Source organism: Centrocercus urophasianus, unplaced genomic scaffold (genome assembly GCF_019232065.1).
Source record: "Centrocercus urophasianus isolate 14NV4802_14NV808 unplaced genomic scaffold, USGS_Curo_1.0 seq_922, whole genome shotgun sequence".
In the NCBI taxonomy this organism is placed as follows: Eukaryota; Metazoa; Chordata; class Aves; order Galliformes; family Phasianidae; genus Centrocercus; species Centrocercus urophasianus.
In genome coordinates this window covers 23615-40192 of record NW_024885558.1, presented here as the reverse complement: position 1 = coordinate 40192, position 16578 = coordinate 23615, and the positions used below count along the sequence as shown (strand labels likewise).

The 16578-nt window shown below is 55.3% G+C and overlaps 1 protein-coding gene across 1 annotated transcript in view; it reads left to right on the top strand.

Moving 5' to 3' along the window:
• The window catches only part of KCNH6 (potassium voltage-gated channel subfamily H member 6), an 18388-nt gene extending 2128 nt beyond the window's left edge, over positions 1–16260 (top strand). The window contains exons 2-14 of the mRNA XM_042839444.1: positions 384–493; positions 2187–2499; positions 3827–4038; positions 8347–8775; positions 9517–9916; positions 10180–10379; positions 11964–12216; positions 12700–12893; positions 13099–13198; positions 13450–13737; positions 14134–14314; positions 15249–15447; positions 15792–16260. Of these exons, the coding sequence (XP_042695378.1) occupies positions 384–493; positions 2187–2499; positions 3827–4038; positions 8347–8775; positions 9517–9916; positions 10180–10379; positions 11964–12216; positions 12700–12893; positions 13099–13198; positions 13450–13737; positions 14134–14314; positions 15249–15447; positions 15792–16079 (3167 nt within the window). The 3' untranslated portion in view covers positions 16080–16260. The remainder of the gene's footprint in view (positions 1–383; positions 494–2186; positions 2500–3826; positions 4039–8346; positions 8776–9516; positions 9917–10179; positions 10380–11963; positions 12217–12699; positions 12894–13098; positions 13199–13449; positions 13738–14133; positions 14315–15248; positions 15448–15791) is intronic.
• The last annotated feature ends 318 nt before the right edge of the window (positions 16261–16578 follow it).

Below are 16578 nucleotides of genomic sequence, written 5' to 3'. Positions count from 1 at the left end.
TACACGAGGACGGGTCCTTCCTTTCCGCTCTTCCTATTTTCGGTTTGGTTTTCCCCCCCCCCCCCCTCAAGTCCCACCGAGGAGATTTAGAGGCTCGATTTCCTCCAGGTCCAAATCCCCTAAGCAGCTTTAACCAGCTTAGAGAAGCTCTGCACCTTTCCCATTGTGCACTCACGGTGGCAGGGGTCCCTGCAGCCCAGCCCTGCATTCTGCTGGCTCAGAGCACTCAGCGCTGCGGGAAAAGCAAGCGTCCCCCACAGCCACCCCAAATCCTCCACCACCCATCCCCTGCCACCATCCCAACCCGCCCCGCTGCAGCCATCCGTGCAGCTAGGTTACATCTGTGTCTCTTGTGTTTTGTCTGTGTTTTTCTTTTTAACAAGGTGAAGGTAGGAGGTTGAAGTTTAGTCTCCCGTCCCTCCGGCGACTCAAAGCCCAGCGGAATTCTCTGCCCACCAGTGAGTTTGATGGAGTAGCCATTGACTATGGAAAGGTAACCGCAGCCTTTGTCTGATCTCAGCCTCAGGCTAGGTCCCAGCTCTTCCTCGCTCTCCCCACCCCGCTCCTCCTCTGCTGCTGTGGCTCTTGGGCCGTACCCGGCGGTGGGGGTCCGGCACTGGGCAGCACCGGCCCTGGTGGCACTGCTTCGGTGGCATGGGATGCAGGAGATGTGCCGAGCTGGCCGGCACCGCTGCCGGAGCTGGGAGGAAGGGCTGGCTCCACAGTGTTGGGATGGTGCAGATCAGGGGATGCGTCCCCTCCTCAGAGCTGTTGGAGGTGGTGTGGTGTGAGCAGGGAGCACGGCTGGCAGAGCTTGCAGGGAAAATCCTCAAAATGGCACATTTCCCAACGTCTTCCTGGCTGGGAGCAGCCTGTGCAGCTTTGGCTTCTCAGCGCTCGAGCAAAAGGAGGAGATGCTGTCATTGTTGATGTGATGAGATCGGTAAATATCGATGGAGCCTCTTTAGAGATTGCTTTCTCCGTGTCTTCTTGGTTGTCAGAAGTGCTCGAGGTACCCCTGGGCAAAGGTGTGGTGTTTTCTGAAAGCACAGGGCTGTGGCAGGAGGTTTTCGCTCTGCTGAGGCATCCCCAGGCCCAAGGCTGTTGCTGCGCCGGGTGTATCCCGCATCCAGCTGCTTCCCCGCATTCCAGCTTGGATAAGGTGAAAGGTGCCTGTGAGCTTATAGCAGGTTGAAGGCATCTGTGGCTTTGGCAGATGCTCGGGGTGTGTTGATCCTACACCCCCATTGGGTCCCCCTGCGTTGAAGCTGCAATCCCACTTTTCAGATGTACATGCATGGAAGATGCTCTGCTTTGATGGAGTTGGCTCCGAGTGGGGACAGCCCAGCAGGAGCAGGGACAGCCAGTCCCTCTGGGCACCACCTCCTAAATAAAACCTTCACTACGGCCACTGGGGACAGTGGGAAATGCTGCAGTGTGCCCTGGGCAAGCACACAAAGTCCCAATCCCTCCTGCTGGTTTGGATATAAACCACCTCCCCCCCTGCCAGGTTTTCTGCTTTGGAAGGCGGTGGCTTTGTGCATCTACTGCAGAAGTTGTTAAAGGCTGTAAGGTTTTCTGGGGAAACCATTCTGTGATTCTATGAAAAAATGTTTTGCATTGGCCAAGGGGTGCTGTAGGAGCACGGTTTGGTGATAGGACTTGGTAGGTGAGGTTGGTGGTTGGACTTTGACGATCTTGAAGGTCCTTTCCAACCTGAGTGCTTCTATGGTTTGCTATGATTCCATCTCTAGTGCTTCCTCATTCAGAGCACATCATTTCCCACAGACAGCAGCACAGGACCCCAGGCACTCGCATTCCTGAGCTGAGCTGAGCTCTGGAGAGGGAAAAGCAGAAGGTGAAATCCCAGAGGTGGCATTTAGGGTCACTTAGGAAATGAGCAGCAAACCCATCCCTAAGGCATCCCCTTCTCTTCTTGCTCTGGCTTCTCCCCAGCTGTGCAGCTACGCCTTGCAGCCTCCCCAGGGCCACCGGAGCTGCCATGTCCCCGAGGGCTCGGTCACCCCCGCCGCAAAGCAGCCTCAGTTCTGATCCAACCTGGAGCTGAACTGGGGGAACCGCAGCACGTCCCAGCCCCTGCCCTCCTCTTACCTCCCCAGCACCCTCCTTCCCCCAGCACGCGAGGACTCCTTCTAATAAAACGCTTTCTCCCGGCTGTCTTAAAGCCTGGTGGTGACTCCCTGATTTTGAGGGACTTGAAGACATCGCCCAAGGAGAACTGTGTGCAGTCAGAGACCGAATCCCTCCTGGAAAAGGAGAGGAGGCCGAGCCTGGAGGCCGACCCCACCCTACAACACCCGATCCCGAAACAAGAGCCTCCCTCGCTGGGCCCTCGAGGGTCGTATTCTGCGTGGGGTTTCATTCGGTCTCGCCCCGGGGGCAGCTTCCACAGCCTCCGCAGGGTCTCCTCCTTGGACAACTTTGAGGCTGCGAGGTCTGAGTTCCAGAGAAAATTCAGGGAAAGGAGGGCAAACTCAGGTAGGGGAAAAACCCCGGAGTTTTCGGTCCTACTGCGATGGGGAGCGATGGCCCCAGGGGCCACCGGCACATCTTGGGGGGGGAGGTCTCTTACCCTGCACTGCTTTTTCCTCTGCAAAATGGAGATAAATTGGGGTTTTCCACCTCAAATCCACTGCTCTCGATGTGCTTCCCCACATAGGCAGATCCTGCTTGTTGGGTAGAGCCACTCGTGGTGCTGTGCGCGCGTTGCGAGGCCGTGTGAGGTTGTGTGTGGCCGTCCCACATGAAGGCATCTCGGTGCCGTCCTCTTGTTCTTGTAGACATAATGATATACATAAGGTAGAGGTCAGTCAAGAGAAGCCTCAATAAGTGGGGATGAAGAGGGATCAGTGTGCGGTGTTTGGATGGAGAAAATAGGGTGGGGGATCGTGATCCTCAAAAAGACCCCAGTTATGGACCCTGGGAGGGACACAATATAGAGGGAGGGAAGAGTCTGAGTGGAAGGGAGGAAGGGGTGGCACATTGGGCACCTTCTCAGTGCCTTCAGGCACCTCCTGCCCATTGCATCTCTTGGGTCAGTGTCAGTATAAGGGATAGAAGGGGTAGAAAACTGAAAAAATAACCCAGCCCTGCCCATAGGGGATACAAGGGGTGAGACATGCTGGTTATGGTGCTTGGGGATGCTTCTGAGCCCCCAAGTGTGGGCATGTGCCCATTACGCATCACTAAGAGCCAGACCACAAGCTGGTGGTGACACAGGGAGGAAAGTTGGATGGGATGAGGCCTGCACCCAGCCCCAGTGCAGCTCTTCTTTGGGCAAGATGCCTGGAGCCTGAGAGTGGGGATATATCTTGGTGGGGACCATCTTGATGGAGGCACCAACCTCCTGGTTCCATTGGGTGGCCAAGAACCCAGGCACAGTTCATGAAACGTGCTGGTCATGCTTGAGTATGCACAAGAAGGAGACTCACCTCCCACCTCAACTGCTTTCGTGCATCCTTCGCTGGTGGGTCTCACTGGGACCACTTCCTAACCCACCACATTCTTCAGAGGTAGCAAAGCTCATCGGGTACCTCTGTATTTGGGCATCTGCTCTGAACCTTGTGAAGGAGGTTTAATGGTGAAAAATGGGTGATGTGTCTGAAAGCAGCCCCCTCTTGGGCACCTTGGGTTGGACATCCTATACCAGAAGCCACCCTGAAGAATTATGGCCTGGTTGGTGCCATCTGATAGTGCCTCATGATCGTCCTGCACCATAAATGAGGTGCAGAAATAGGGTTAGGGCTCTGCGAGTCACCTCTTGCTCTCTCCACCCTCCTCAACGCTCCTTTCCATCCTATTTCAGAGGCTTCCCATGTGAAACCCAACCCTCCAAACTCCACCTCAGACTCGGACCTCATGAAGTACCGCACCATCAGCCAGATCCCCCAGTTCACGCTCAACTTTGTGGAGTTCAACCTGGAGAAGCACCGCTCGGGCTCCACCACGGAGATTGAGATCATTGCACCCCACAAAGTGACAGAGCGCACGCAGAACGTCACCGAGAAGGTCACACAGGTACGTGGTGGTGGGATGCCACCAAGGCAACAGTGCTGGTGCTGCCAGCAGGATGCAATCGTGGCCACTCCTGAGGGTGTTGGAGGAGAGGGCCGCCTCTCCATCACCATCCCAGCATTTACTTTTTGTCCCTTCCTCCAAATGGTTGAAATATTTCTTCCTGAAATGGGTATTAATGGGTAATTTGTGGTTGGAGGAACATGGGCATGAACATGGGTGGTGTGATAGTGGTTGTGAAGGGGACACATATGTGGCTCAGGTGCCCCCAGGGTCCCACTGTCCACTGTGCACCCACCCTGGGAGCACAAATGGGCACGCCAAGGGCCACACAATCCCTTGGGAGACAGCAGGTGGCACTGCACTGTCACCCAACTGGACACACGTGGCTCTGCACTGTCACCAACATGTGTAGCACTGAGCTGTCAATGCAAGGGACACACATGGCACTGCCTTCTCCCCATGGGGACTAAGCAAAAGTGGCCCTGGCAAAGCGGTGAGGACCAACCCTGGCTGTCACCTGCCATAGTGCCCATGACCTGGGAGCAGAGAGAGGACATTGCTCTCAGCCACTTCCCCTCTTTCTAGGCATAGGAAAGGAAATGTTTTTTAAATCGCTGTTGGAAAATAATGATTTTGATGCAGCATGAGGATTTAAAGTCCAAGGGAGATGCCAGGCCAGGATGTGAGCAGGGAGAGGGGCATAACAGTGTGTGTACAAGGTGTTACTGCATCCCACTGTTCTGGTTGGGAGCTCCTACCAGTGGGGAAACTGAGGCATGGGAGAGCCATGATATACAAGGTATATTCATGGGCACCTCCCGTCATTGCTGGGAGCAGCTGGGGGGAAATTTAATGAAAATGCAGCCATATGAACCCAGAAAAACCTTTAGGTTTGGCAGCTATCTCCATCCTGGGACTTTTGTCCCAGGAACTCCGCATCTTGGCTGCAGCAAACCCTTCTACCTTCCATGTATGGTGGACAGGCTCTCCCCAAGTAGCACAGGACAATTTTTAGGCTTGTTCCTTCTCAGCTTGACCCCTTCAGCCCCAGCCTTTTGATCACAAGGATCAGCCCCAAATCCCGTGGCAGGACAGCAAGTGGCCTCCATGTCCCCACCCTGGGGGACACCCGCGCACCAGGGAGCACTGGGATGATGCTGGCACGGCAGTACTGGCTGCTGCTCGATTCAGGGTCGTTAGCTGGCAGCAGGGTGATGGGATCCGAGCTGACGGGTTGTGGCTGCAGGCGGGCACAGGGTCCAGTGGTGTAGCTGTGCAGCACCCAAAAAGGTCAATCTTCCCTTTTCCCATCTTCAGGCAGGAGATGGGTGGGATGGGATGGGATGGGATGGGGTGGGATGGGATGGGATGGGATGGGATGGGATGGGATGGGATGGGATGGGATGGGGTGGGAAGGATCTCTCTTCCCCATTGCATCTCCCCATGGCCCTAAGGGGGACATTCATCCTGCCCATCCTCACCCCACTGTGCCCTGTGCCTCCCACCAAGCCACAGCTCCATGCTGCTGGCCAATAAATAATTCACAGCGAAGCAGAGACAGCAGCAAGAAACAGCATCTAAAAATACTGGCTGGCAGCAGGGAGAGGCAGACAGTGGCTGATCTGAGCACAGCAAGTGGGAGGAAGGGCTGGCCACAAGTGCAACGAGTTTGCCAAGCTCAGGCTGGAGGCACTCGGGGATGCAGCAAGGCCACTGCCATCAGAATGGGATCTCTCTTGTGGGTGGCATCTCTCTGGGTCCCCCCAAGGTGCTGCAGGGATGGATGGTGGTGGAGGTGGGCAGGAGTGTGATGGGGTGTTGAGCTGCATAAGGATTTGTGCCAAGAGGCCAACAGCAGGGAGGGAGGGTCAGTGCCTGCCTGCAGCCATCCTGCCCACTCTCTTTGCTTGAGGGCCTCTTGGTGGCCCTGTCATGTCCCCCTTCAGCACTATGTCCCCCTTCCCATTCCCATCATGGGGCAAAGAGAAGAGGAAGAGGGTTTGGCAGTTGTGCCCTGAGCCCCACCGAGTGCCAGCAGTGAGCTGGGTCAGCCATGGTGATCAGGGCCCCTTCCTCTATCACTCACAGCCCACACAGCCCCACTGCCTTCTCCCTCTTCCTTCTCCTCCCTCCCATGTCCACCTCGCTCACCCAGCACCCTGCACCCCACACCACGAGCACGGCTGCAGCTGAAACCAGTAAGTGCAGGGGAACAGGGACAAGGCAAGGGGCAGCTGGCTGAGTCACCATGGGGGACACCTGGTGCTGCCACCCACTGAGTCCCCAGACAATCAAGAGGTGTCACCTGCAGCCCTCTGGGACAATGCTGCAAGCGCTCCCTGCTTCTGGGTTACCTTAGATGCTCTTTTGGGGGTTGCTTTTTTTCCCTTGTCTGCCTCAAATCTCTGTGCTTATAGTTTTTTTGTTTTTTGTTTTGCTTTTTTTAATGATTCTTGCATGGAGAACAACAGTGTTTGAACCACTCTTGCTCCAGCTTCAGGAGCTGGGTGCCAGCAGCAGGATGCACAGCAGGCACAGGGAGCACAGACATTCGAGATGCTCACATTTGGGACTAGCCCCCAGCCAGGCAGGATGGGAAATTCAGCTCCAAGGGTGTGAGCAGTTCTGCAATACCCAGACACAAGGCGTAGGAGCCCACCTCACATCCACAGGAGGCACCTCCCAGTTTGGGGGCCAGGCATTCAGCAGCATCACCTTGTCCCTGCCAGAACCGCTCCCCAGACGCACGCAGCGATTCATTCCCTACCACAACGATTGCATTTCAGTCACTTTTTCCTATCCCTCCCTCTCCGTCCACCAGCGACGTCGGCGGCTCCGGCGGCCCCATTGGCGCTCTCATCCCCACGGGGGCATCGATTGGGTTTGATTAATCCACGCTGGGCTCCCAAATGCCCTTTGCAGCCGCATGCCTCCCGCCCGCCCGGCCAAGCGCGTGCGTGCCTACGCGGGTGATGCCGTGGCCCCGGTCCTGCATCTGCCGTGCCGGTCGCTGCTTGGGCGTATGGGGCTGGGGACCCCCATGGGGGACAGCCGGGCTTCACGGAGGGTCAGCTGCCATCTGGGGAGACGGGCAAGCCGCAGGAAGGTAGGAGCTGGGATTTTCCCAAGGGTCGTGGGATAGAGGAGAGGCTGGTGGTGGTGGGATGATGCACTGGGTTCCAGTAATGGGAGCCTGTGGGTGGTCCTTGAAGCCTTGAAGGAGATAGGTGTCAGTGCAGCAGGGGTCAAGCCCTTCTTCTGGAGATGATGCTAGAGTTGTGGCAGTGCCTGTCACCATGGCCTCGGGGCACATGGGGCTCCTGGTGGGTTGTGGGATGTGCATGGGTCCTTCTCCCTCCTCAGGGAAAGGTATCACACCCATTTTGCTTGGGTCTCCATGCAGGGATGCCTTTCACCCTCCTCCATTTGTGGCACAGGTAGCTGGCACCATGGGAACACTCAGGGAAACAGAGTGGCATGGGCAGGCAGGGAGAACCTGGCTCCAAATAACACTCTTCATGCCACCGTCTCTCAGCATCCAAAGCAGAAAGCCCAAGCCCTCCCAGTTCTCAGCACCTTGTCTTGTTTCCCCACGGTGATTGGGGGAGGTGGTCCTGGATAGGGGGAGCTGGAACACGTGGGGACTCACCTGTGCTGTAGGACCATTTGCCCATGAGGAAAGATGGCTCTAGGACATGTGAATATGCAGCAGTCTAGCTGTGCTTTTGAACTGGTGTGCGCCCCTCAGTGGTTGTAGGTTGCCCCTCCCTGGGGATGCTCAGATGGGCACTGCCCAGGGCCAGGCTTCACTGCCGGTGGCACCAGCTGTCCACTCTGTTTGGAGGACAGCTGTCTGAGAGGGACGTCAAGGGAGGGTCTGTGCTGGGGCCAAGAAAGGTATTGTGACTACAGACATGGGTCTGCATCTCCAGGGATTTTGTCCCCAGATCACTGTGGCAGAGACACCCAGCAGCTCCTGAGCTGGTGGTCCAGAGATGAGAACACAAGGAGGCATGGCAGGATGCACTGCCAGTGTGGTAGGGTCTGATGGTACAACGTGGATAAATGCCTTTCCCAAGAGTGCTCCAACCATCAGAGCTGGCCAGGGAGCTGGGCAGACCTTGGTGTCAGGCACAGAGGCCACTTTACCTTCTGGTATCCTGGATAGACATAGATGAGGGCAACTGGAGTGGTTGTAGAAAACCCACTGTATGCTCTATGCTGTCCCACTGACACGTGGCAGCCCCTCATGGCCTTGTCCAAGCTGTGTCCTGCTCTCCACATCCTTCTCATACCCATCTCTGGCAGGTGCTCTCCCTGGGGGCCGATGTCCTCCCTGAATACAAGCTCCAGGCACCACGCATCCACCGATGGACCATCCTGCACTACAGTCCCTTCAAGGCCGTGTGGGATTGGCTCATCCTGCTGCTGGTCATCTACACGGCTGTCTTCACCCCCTACTCAGCCGCCTTCCTGCTCAATGAGGAGCAGGTGGAGGAGAAGCATTGGAACTGCAGCTACTCCTGTGACCCACTCAACATCATCGACCTCATCGTGGACATCATGTTCATCGTGGACATTGTCATCAACTTCCGCACCACCTACGTCAACATCAACGACGAGGTGGTGAGCCACCCAGGCAAGATTGCCATCCACTACTTCAAAGGCTGGTTCCTCATTGACATGGTGGCTGCCATCCCCTTCGACCTGCTCATCTTCCGCTCCGGCTCTGATGAGGTCAGGAGAAGACTCATGAAGGGATGGAGAAAAGGATTTATGGGGGAGAGAGAGGGGAATATGCATGGGTTAATGCAAGCAGTGGATGACTACCTGCAAAGAGAGGGATGGTTGGTCAGAGGGATGGGCAAGAAAGTTATTGCAGGCTTTCATAAAGCAGATGGGATCTGGATTTTTATTTCCAAAGGTTCAGATAGCCATACAGATGTTACTACATGTGTTAAGATAGTGTCCAACTGAACCCATTCCCCTTACAGGGGAGACAGCCTGGGGTTGATCCAGCACAGAAGGCTGGGAGTTCATTGTAGGGATTGGCCTACACTGTCAGCGAGGATGAATTTTGGGTTATGTTTCCAACCAGACTCAAAATTTAGGCAATAGAATGGGCCTGTTGTTACCACGGTATCTGGAGGTTCCACCTCATCTTACAGCCTGTGGGATGGGCTGAAAGGCAATTGTTTTTGGAGCAACGCAAGGTGAGGACTTGTCAGGAAACATGGGATTGGCTTTGTCTCCTTTCATTTGCTCACCTGTAGTCCCAGGGCTCATTTCCTTTACAGTCACTAGAGGGAAACCGCCCACTTTGTGACAACAATACATCTGGCCTGTTTCAGGTATCACCCCCAGGACGAGGTGATGCATGCTCTAGAAGTGCCTTTTATCCTTAAGAAGCAGCAGGTTTATACTGGAGACATTCCCTTAGCCAAACTGGTCCCTGAGGTTTCTCTCCTCTCCGTGCAGACCACCACCCTCATCGGTCTCCTGAAGACCGCCCGGCTGCTGCGCCTGGTCCGTGTAGCCCGCAAGCTGGACCGCTACTCTGAGTATGGAGCAGCTGTGCTCTTCCTGCTCATGTGCACCTTTGCCCTCATCGCCCACTGGCTGGCGTGCATCTGGTACGCCATCGGCAACGTGGAGCGGCCCTACATGGAGCACAAGATCGGCTGGCTGGACAACCTGGGTGACCAGATTGGCAAACGCTACAATGACAGCGACCTCTCCTCTGGGCCATCCATCAAGGATAAATACGTCACTGCCCTCTACTTCACCTTCAGCAGCCTCACCAGCGTGGGCTTTGGCAACGTCTCGCCCAACACCAACTCTGAGAAGATCTTCTCCATCTGCGTCATGCTCATCGGCTGTGAGTGCCTGGCCCTGGAGGTTGGAGGGGCAGCTGTGGGACACCAGGCTGTCACACGTGGGGATTTAGGAGCGTATCTCCTCCATCTGTGCCTCTTCTGCACAGACAAATGGATGAGGAGATAGATAGAAATACAGGTTTTGGAAACCTGCTGGTTCCGGGTCCACGGTACACATGTGTTTTGGAAATCTGCTGTTTGTAGGTCCGCGGTGGTTGGATATGCATCTCCCCACATCCCTCTGAGTCCTGCCTTCTCGTTGTAGCTCTGATGTACGCCAGCATCTTCGGCAACGTCTCTGCCATCATCCAGCGCCTCTACTCGGGCACAGCTCGCTACCACACGCAGATGCTGCGGGTAAAGGAGTTCATCCGCTTCCATCAGATCCCAAATCCGCTGCGCCAGCGCCTGGAGGAGTATTTCCAGCACGCCTGGTCCTACACCAATGGCATCGACATGAACGCGGTGAGTGTCATGCAGGGAGGCCCCACATTTGTGCAGAACCTTGTCCTAAAGTTACGGAGTCCACCTTTGGGTCCACCCACATGTGTCTGCCCTTTTGACCAGGATGGAGAGGAGAAGATCTGGGAGGTTGAAGAGAGTCTGTCAGCCCATTTTCCCCTATTCTCCCCTTTTCTCCTTCTCCCTCCATCTCTCCATTCCTCCAACTGTTTCCTGGGACCAGGAGAGTATTTCTTGGTTGCAGAGCAGTGTTGGAGGAGCTCAGAGCCCCATCAGCACCGAGCTCTTTCGGAACAATTTCTGCTGGTGCCTCAGAGCCACTGAGCCAGGATCGATCCAGCTCCTCTCCACACTGCCGGTTGCTAAGCAAAGTGCATCCCGCTCTCAGCATCAGGGAAAGGAGGGCATTTAAATAAACCTCGATCCATTTTAATTAGAGCTTGGAGAGGCAGCTGTTCGTTAGCAAAGAGGGGATCAATGGGGGAGCAGCACTGGAGAGGCACAGTGGCTCTGAGCCTAGAGGGGAGGGCTGGACAGAGCTGGGGCACCACCACGGGGTCTGGAACCTAGAGTGGCACTGGGGAAACAGGGCTCAACTCATGGCTTTGGGGTCCCAGGCACAAATGTTCTGCCTTGGCCAGCTGCAAGGCATAGAGGGGTGAGCACTGGATTTGTGTGAATTCAGCCCCTGCTGCCTCAATAAGCTGGGCAGACAGGGGGTATTGCTGCTGGGAGAGTTGGGGCCACCCTTTACCCACAGAGGAGGCACCCTAGGCTGGACATCAGTGGCAAAAACAGGAAGCAAAGCCACGGCACCCTGCCAAGCACAGGTTCTGGCTCAGTGCAAACCCAGGTCACAAATCGCCTGTGCTGAGCTAAGCCTGCGGCTTGGACGTGCCGCCTCTCACACCAGTTCCTGCTGGATGCTGCTAAGACACAACACAGCCTGATCAATCATGCCACATCCCAGTCGATGCTTTCGCCCCTGATTTCCCAGCAGGGAAATGAAGGGGGCCATGCAGCACTGCCAGCACATGCAATTGTGATGGAACCGAGAGCAAGCTGCACTCAGCAACCCCTGCCGGGCTGTCCCATGTTGTGAATTTTACCTTGATCTCACCTTCAGGTTCAGCATTTGTTCAAGGAGAGGTATTTGCCATGGGTATATTTAGCTGTTGCTGTGCACAACTGGCCTGTGCTGCTTCTTGGCATTCAGGCAGGTGCTGTTTAATTAGGACAGCACCTCGTTACCGGTTTGCGCTCTCATTCAGCTGAGATTAGTGGGTGGAAAGATGAAAGGGGATATGCAACCAGTGGGTATAAATAGATTGATCTGGTTATCATTATTATTTATTGCTTGGGAGTGCTCTCATCCCTGGTCACAAGTGGTAACAAGCCAGGGACAGGCAAGCAGCAGTCCACCAAGGAAGATCAGCTTTTGGATTCAGCTTCTTGGGCTTTTGGCTCCCTATTCGGCTGCAACATGCTGCCCCACATGCCACCCATCCTGCCTGTGCCTCAAGGTAGCCAGGACTGTGGCATCCTGGGGACAGCGGTGTGACCACATCCCTCCCTTGCTCTCTGCAGGTGCTGAAGGGCTTCCCTGACTGCCTGCAAGCAGACATCTGCCTCCACCTCAACCGCACGCTGCTGCAGAACTGCAAGGCTTTTCGAGGAGCCAGCAAAGGCTGCCTGCGTGCCCTGGCCATGAAGTTCAAGACGACCCACGCACCACCTGGAGACACCCTGGTGCACTACGGGGATGTCCTCACCACCCTCTATTTCATCTCCCGGGGCTCCATTGAGATCCTCAAGGAAGACATTGTGGTTGCCATCTTAGGTGGAAAAGTCCTTCCTTCTGGGAGGGCAAGGGGTGATGGGTGATGGATGAAGGGCAGTGGGAAATGGAGAAAGAGTGCTAAACAAAGGGTGGTGAAGAGTGGACAGAGGGTGGCAGGTGAAGAGGGAAGGACTTCTCCAAGTCCTGGAGAAATTAAGGTTGTTTGTTTTCGATCATCTCTCTGGTTTTCGATCATCTCACTGTACCAGCGGTCGTGGGATGGAGGATTCTCTTTAAATGCTGGGGAAAGACCCCAGAGGACTGACAACAGTAGGGCATGGCTCAGCAGTCCCCAATGGTCAACGATGACCCACTGCTCTGCTCATTCTCCCCATCAGCAGTGGCTTTCATGGTGGAATCCCCCACTCCTCTGTCAGGGTCTCTGGGCACTCACTTGTCCATGAGCCCCCATGTAAAGGCTCCTGGTCCACTGGAGTTGGGATGGGCACCCACCTATCCCTAACAAGCTATCTCTTTGTCCAGGGAAGAACGACATCTTTGGGGAGCCCATCAGCCTCTATGCCCGTCCAGGGAAATCGAACGCCGATGTGAGGGCCCTGACCTACTGTGACTTGCATAAGATCCAGCGGGAGGATCTGCTGGAGGTCTTGGACATGTACCCAGCCTTCTCTGACAACTTCTGGAGCAACTTAGAGATCACCTTCAACCTGCGAGATGTGAGTGCCAGTGTTGTCCCAGGGATGGATGCGGTCAACACCTTAAATTTAGCAAGTGGCAGAGCTGAAGTGAGGATGCCAACCTGTTGCTCCTCATTCCATTTGGTGATGAATTGATCAACAGCCACGTTTCCCAGCCCACTCCATGAATTTGTGGTTTCCCAGGGGCACCCTTGCCTTGCTGACCAGTTTCTCTGTCCCTCAGGCAGACAGCGTTCCCCGCACACCGCTCAGTGAGGAGTACGACTGCACCTACCGGCGTGTGCGCCGACGCAAGCACTCCCTTTGTCAGCCCAACAAGCCTGGTGAGTCCTTTCCTGCTTGCCTCACCTCCTCACCATCCCGCACCATTCCCAGCATCGTGCCAGTTCTGCAAACCAAAGCATCAGCGGAGTTAGAGAGGGGGATTACCACTCAATCACTGCTCTGGCAGGCACCCCAAAGCAGTGCCTCCGTCCTTGGGATGCTCCAGCCCTACAAGTACCTCTCAGGGAATGTGGACTGATTTTTGTCACGCGTGCTGTTCCCCGAATTAACCTGTTGTACTGCCCCACAGACCCAGACACGGGCACCTCTGATGCAGAGCAGTATCACACCTACTCAGAGCTCACCAACCCGCAGGATCCGCTGAGTAAGGACCAGTGGGATGACGTGGGCAGCAGCACCACCCCCTGTTCCCAGACCAGTGACGATGAGGCCAAGCCTGGCAGCCCCACAAAAGCTGAGCCCTTCCCCCTGTCCAAAAAGGATGACTATGCCCTACCAGCACTCAGCCTCATCACCGCCAGCGCCAGTGGCACAGAGATCAGCAAGCAGGCGGCAGAGAGCAGCCAGTCCTATGCAGGTACCCACATCTGCAGTTGGGAGGATGGGGCTGAGGGATGCTTGGGCATGGTGGCCTCACCTTGGGGCAGAGCTACACAACTCATAGATTTGAGAGGAATCGTGCTGCTGGCCAGTGGTCTTTGCTGCCTTTTGTCCACAACAGTGTTTGCTCTGTGCCTACAATGCCCTGAGGTTTCACCTCATCCCTGGGGACATCTTTGGATTTCCCCCACGGGACCTGTAGGTGTGTTGGGTACCAGTGTGAAGGACTGCTCATGAGCACTTTGGGTGCTAGGGTGGTGGACTCTCCCATGTACATCAGAGTGGTGGCTTTCCATGAGCACATTGGGTGGTAGAGCATTGACAGAATGGGAGATGCAAGTCAGAGGTGCTGAGGGGTCTTCTCTTCTTCCAGCCACCCCCCTAGACATCCCCAATATGTTCACCTTCTGGGAGGATCAAAGGCCAAACCATCACCCAGAGCCCCTGCAGCATGTCTCCTTGGTGCACAGCTCACGGGACATCCCCCTGCACAGCGACTACAGACCAGGGCAGATCGAGTCCAGGCTAGAGCTCCTGCAGGCCCAGCTCAGCAGGTAGGCAGGTCCTTGGTGTGTAAGGCTGGGGAGAACCCGGGGGGGGGGGGGATCTGGGTCATCACCTTCTGCTCTGCAGGGGTGGCTGCACCAGGCTCTGTGTGCAGCAGATTCCATCTCCAGAACCCCTGGGACACTACACTCCTTGGGGAGGAGATGGGAGTGCTTTGCAAATGCAGCAGCTTCTCAAACTGCAAGTCTCACTGCAGTCATGCATCTCATCTCAGCTGTCCCACCAGCCCTGGCATCTGCTGTTCTTTTTGAATAAAAAGGAAGAAACTGCACCTGAGACACAGCTTTAAAGGCCTCAGGCAGCACCTACACAAATAGATGGCACTCCAATACACGGTGCTACATGTATTAAACTCATTGCACTATTGTAACCATGTCTGTATTTTGGTGTTTCGCCGAGGTGCCAGCTTCAGCAGGGGGGGGGGAACGGATCTCCCACCCACTCAGTGCTGCCAGGGCTATTGCCTTCAATGAGGACTAAGACCACTTCTGCCAGAGCTGCTCATTTCCCCCAAGGTTAGGACAAGGCAGAAGGAAGGCACTTATTCATTTTTACATTTTCTTCTATTACAGAGTTCAGAAAGCCTGGCACCGGCCCATCTTGCTCCCATCTGTCAGCACAGACAGCTGGCCTGAAGAGCTGGTCCAGGTTAAAACTAACCATCGCATTTTTCCCACCTCCGGTGTAGTTTTAACTTTGCTCAGTTCCCTGTTCCAGATCTTGGTTTGGCAACACAACAGAATTAGGCAGGGAAAGACTTTGTGGCAGGAGAGAGGCAGTAGGACCAAAAATCTAAAAGTTTCCCTGAACAGCACCAGAAAACCAGCATCATCCCCAGGCAGCCAAGTCAACACCTCCTCCTGCACAGGATCTGGCTCTTGCAGGATGCACTGTGCTAACACCAAGCTGCTCTGTCCTCAGGCTGGAGTCCAGGATGTCGTCAGACATTAATATAATCCTCCAGCTTCTGCAGCGCCAGCTGTCCCAAGTGCCGCCCGCGTACAGCCCCATTTCACCATCCTCTCACAACCTGGCCATGTATGGCATCGTCCCACGGAGCCTGGAGCCGCTCACCCCCTGTGCACCCCTGGAGGATGAGCAGCGGATGGCCCCAGGGCAGGTAAGGTCACCCCTAGTGGCTTCCTTCTGCCCTCAGATGATGGGTCCTGCAGAGCCAGTGGTCCTCTCCAGTCTCCCTGTGTGCAAAGCGCAGCTAAGTTCCTTTGGGTCCAGGCAAAGCCCAGGGGTCTTGAAGCAGGAGGTCTGCTTGGAGATGCTTCTGCCCAGTCCATCACTGATTTGTGCGCACAGGTTGCCCAGTCAGTAGGGAAGTACATGGGTTCCTCTGCTCTGAGGCTTTCCAAGCAGAAAAATAGCATTTGGAGAACTGATCGAGCGAGAAGAGTGCTTGTCTGCTTTGTTTTACTTTTGTCATAACCCACCTGGTTCCTCCTTTCCTATCAGAGCCCAAGCTACACGGAGGTAGAAAAATTCCACTTGAAATCCAGGGACTCCTTGTCAAGTGGGATGCACCTCACCGTGGCATCCGATGAAACCATGACGGTCTACTCCGAGCAGGAGCACCACTCCCCACCTCTCCCAAACCCAGAGCCTCCCAACCAAAGGGCACCAAACACCCAGGGACTCTTGCGGGGCTCTCGTTTCCCCTCCCTCCCTGAGCACTTGGAGGCATCTTCCGAGCACCCGGACATTCAGAGACACCTCTCCGACCCAGTGCTTCCTGGAAGTTAGAGACGTGGGGGCTGCAAAGCAAGTCAAGAGGAACCTCAACTGTGAGCTCGGTCAGTTGATGTTGATTTTGACTGCAGGGGTAAGACAGAGGACAATGCCATTGGCTCAGGGGTATAATTTGTAACTGTCTTCTGCCACCGTGAAAGGAAGCATAGTGTGGCTGGCTTCCAAGATCAACGTTTTCCAGCGGTTCCCATAGAGTAGATTTAATTTGCACATTCTAGTGAACCCAGAGCAGTTCTTTCTTATGGCCGCCAACAGGCTGGCTAGGCCAAACAGCACCCACACCTCTTCCTTGCCAAGGCTTCCTCTCCAGAACAGCACAAGCCCAGCGAGCCACAGCATCCAGAGGTGAGCTAACGCACAGCTTTCAGCTGCAAGGCCACTTTGCTGTCAGCTCTTTGGAGCAGGGACCACTGTGTCGGTACTGGGCTTTGCTCAGTAGAGCCCATGGGCACTACAAAAGAGTATTCACTGGACGAGGAGGAGAGCTCCACAG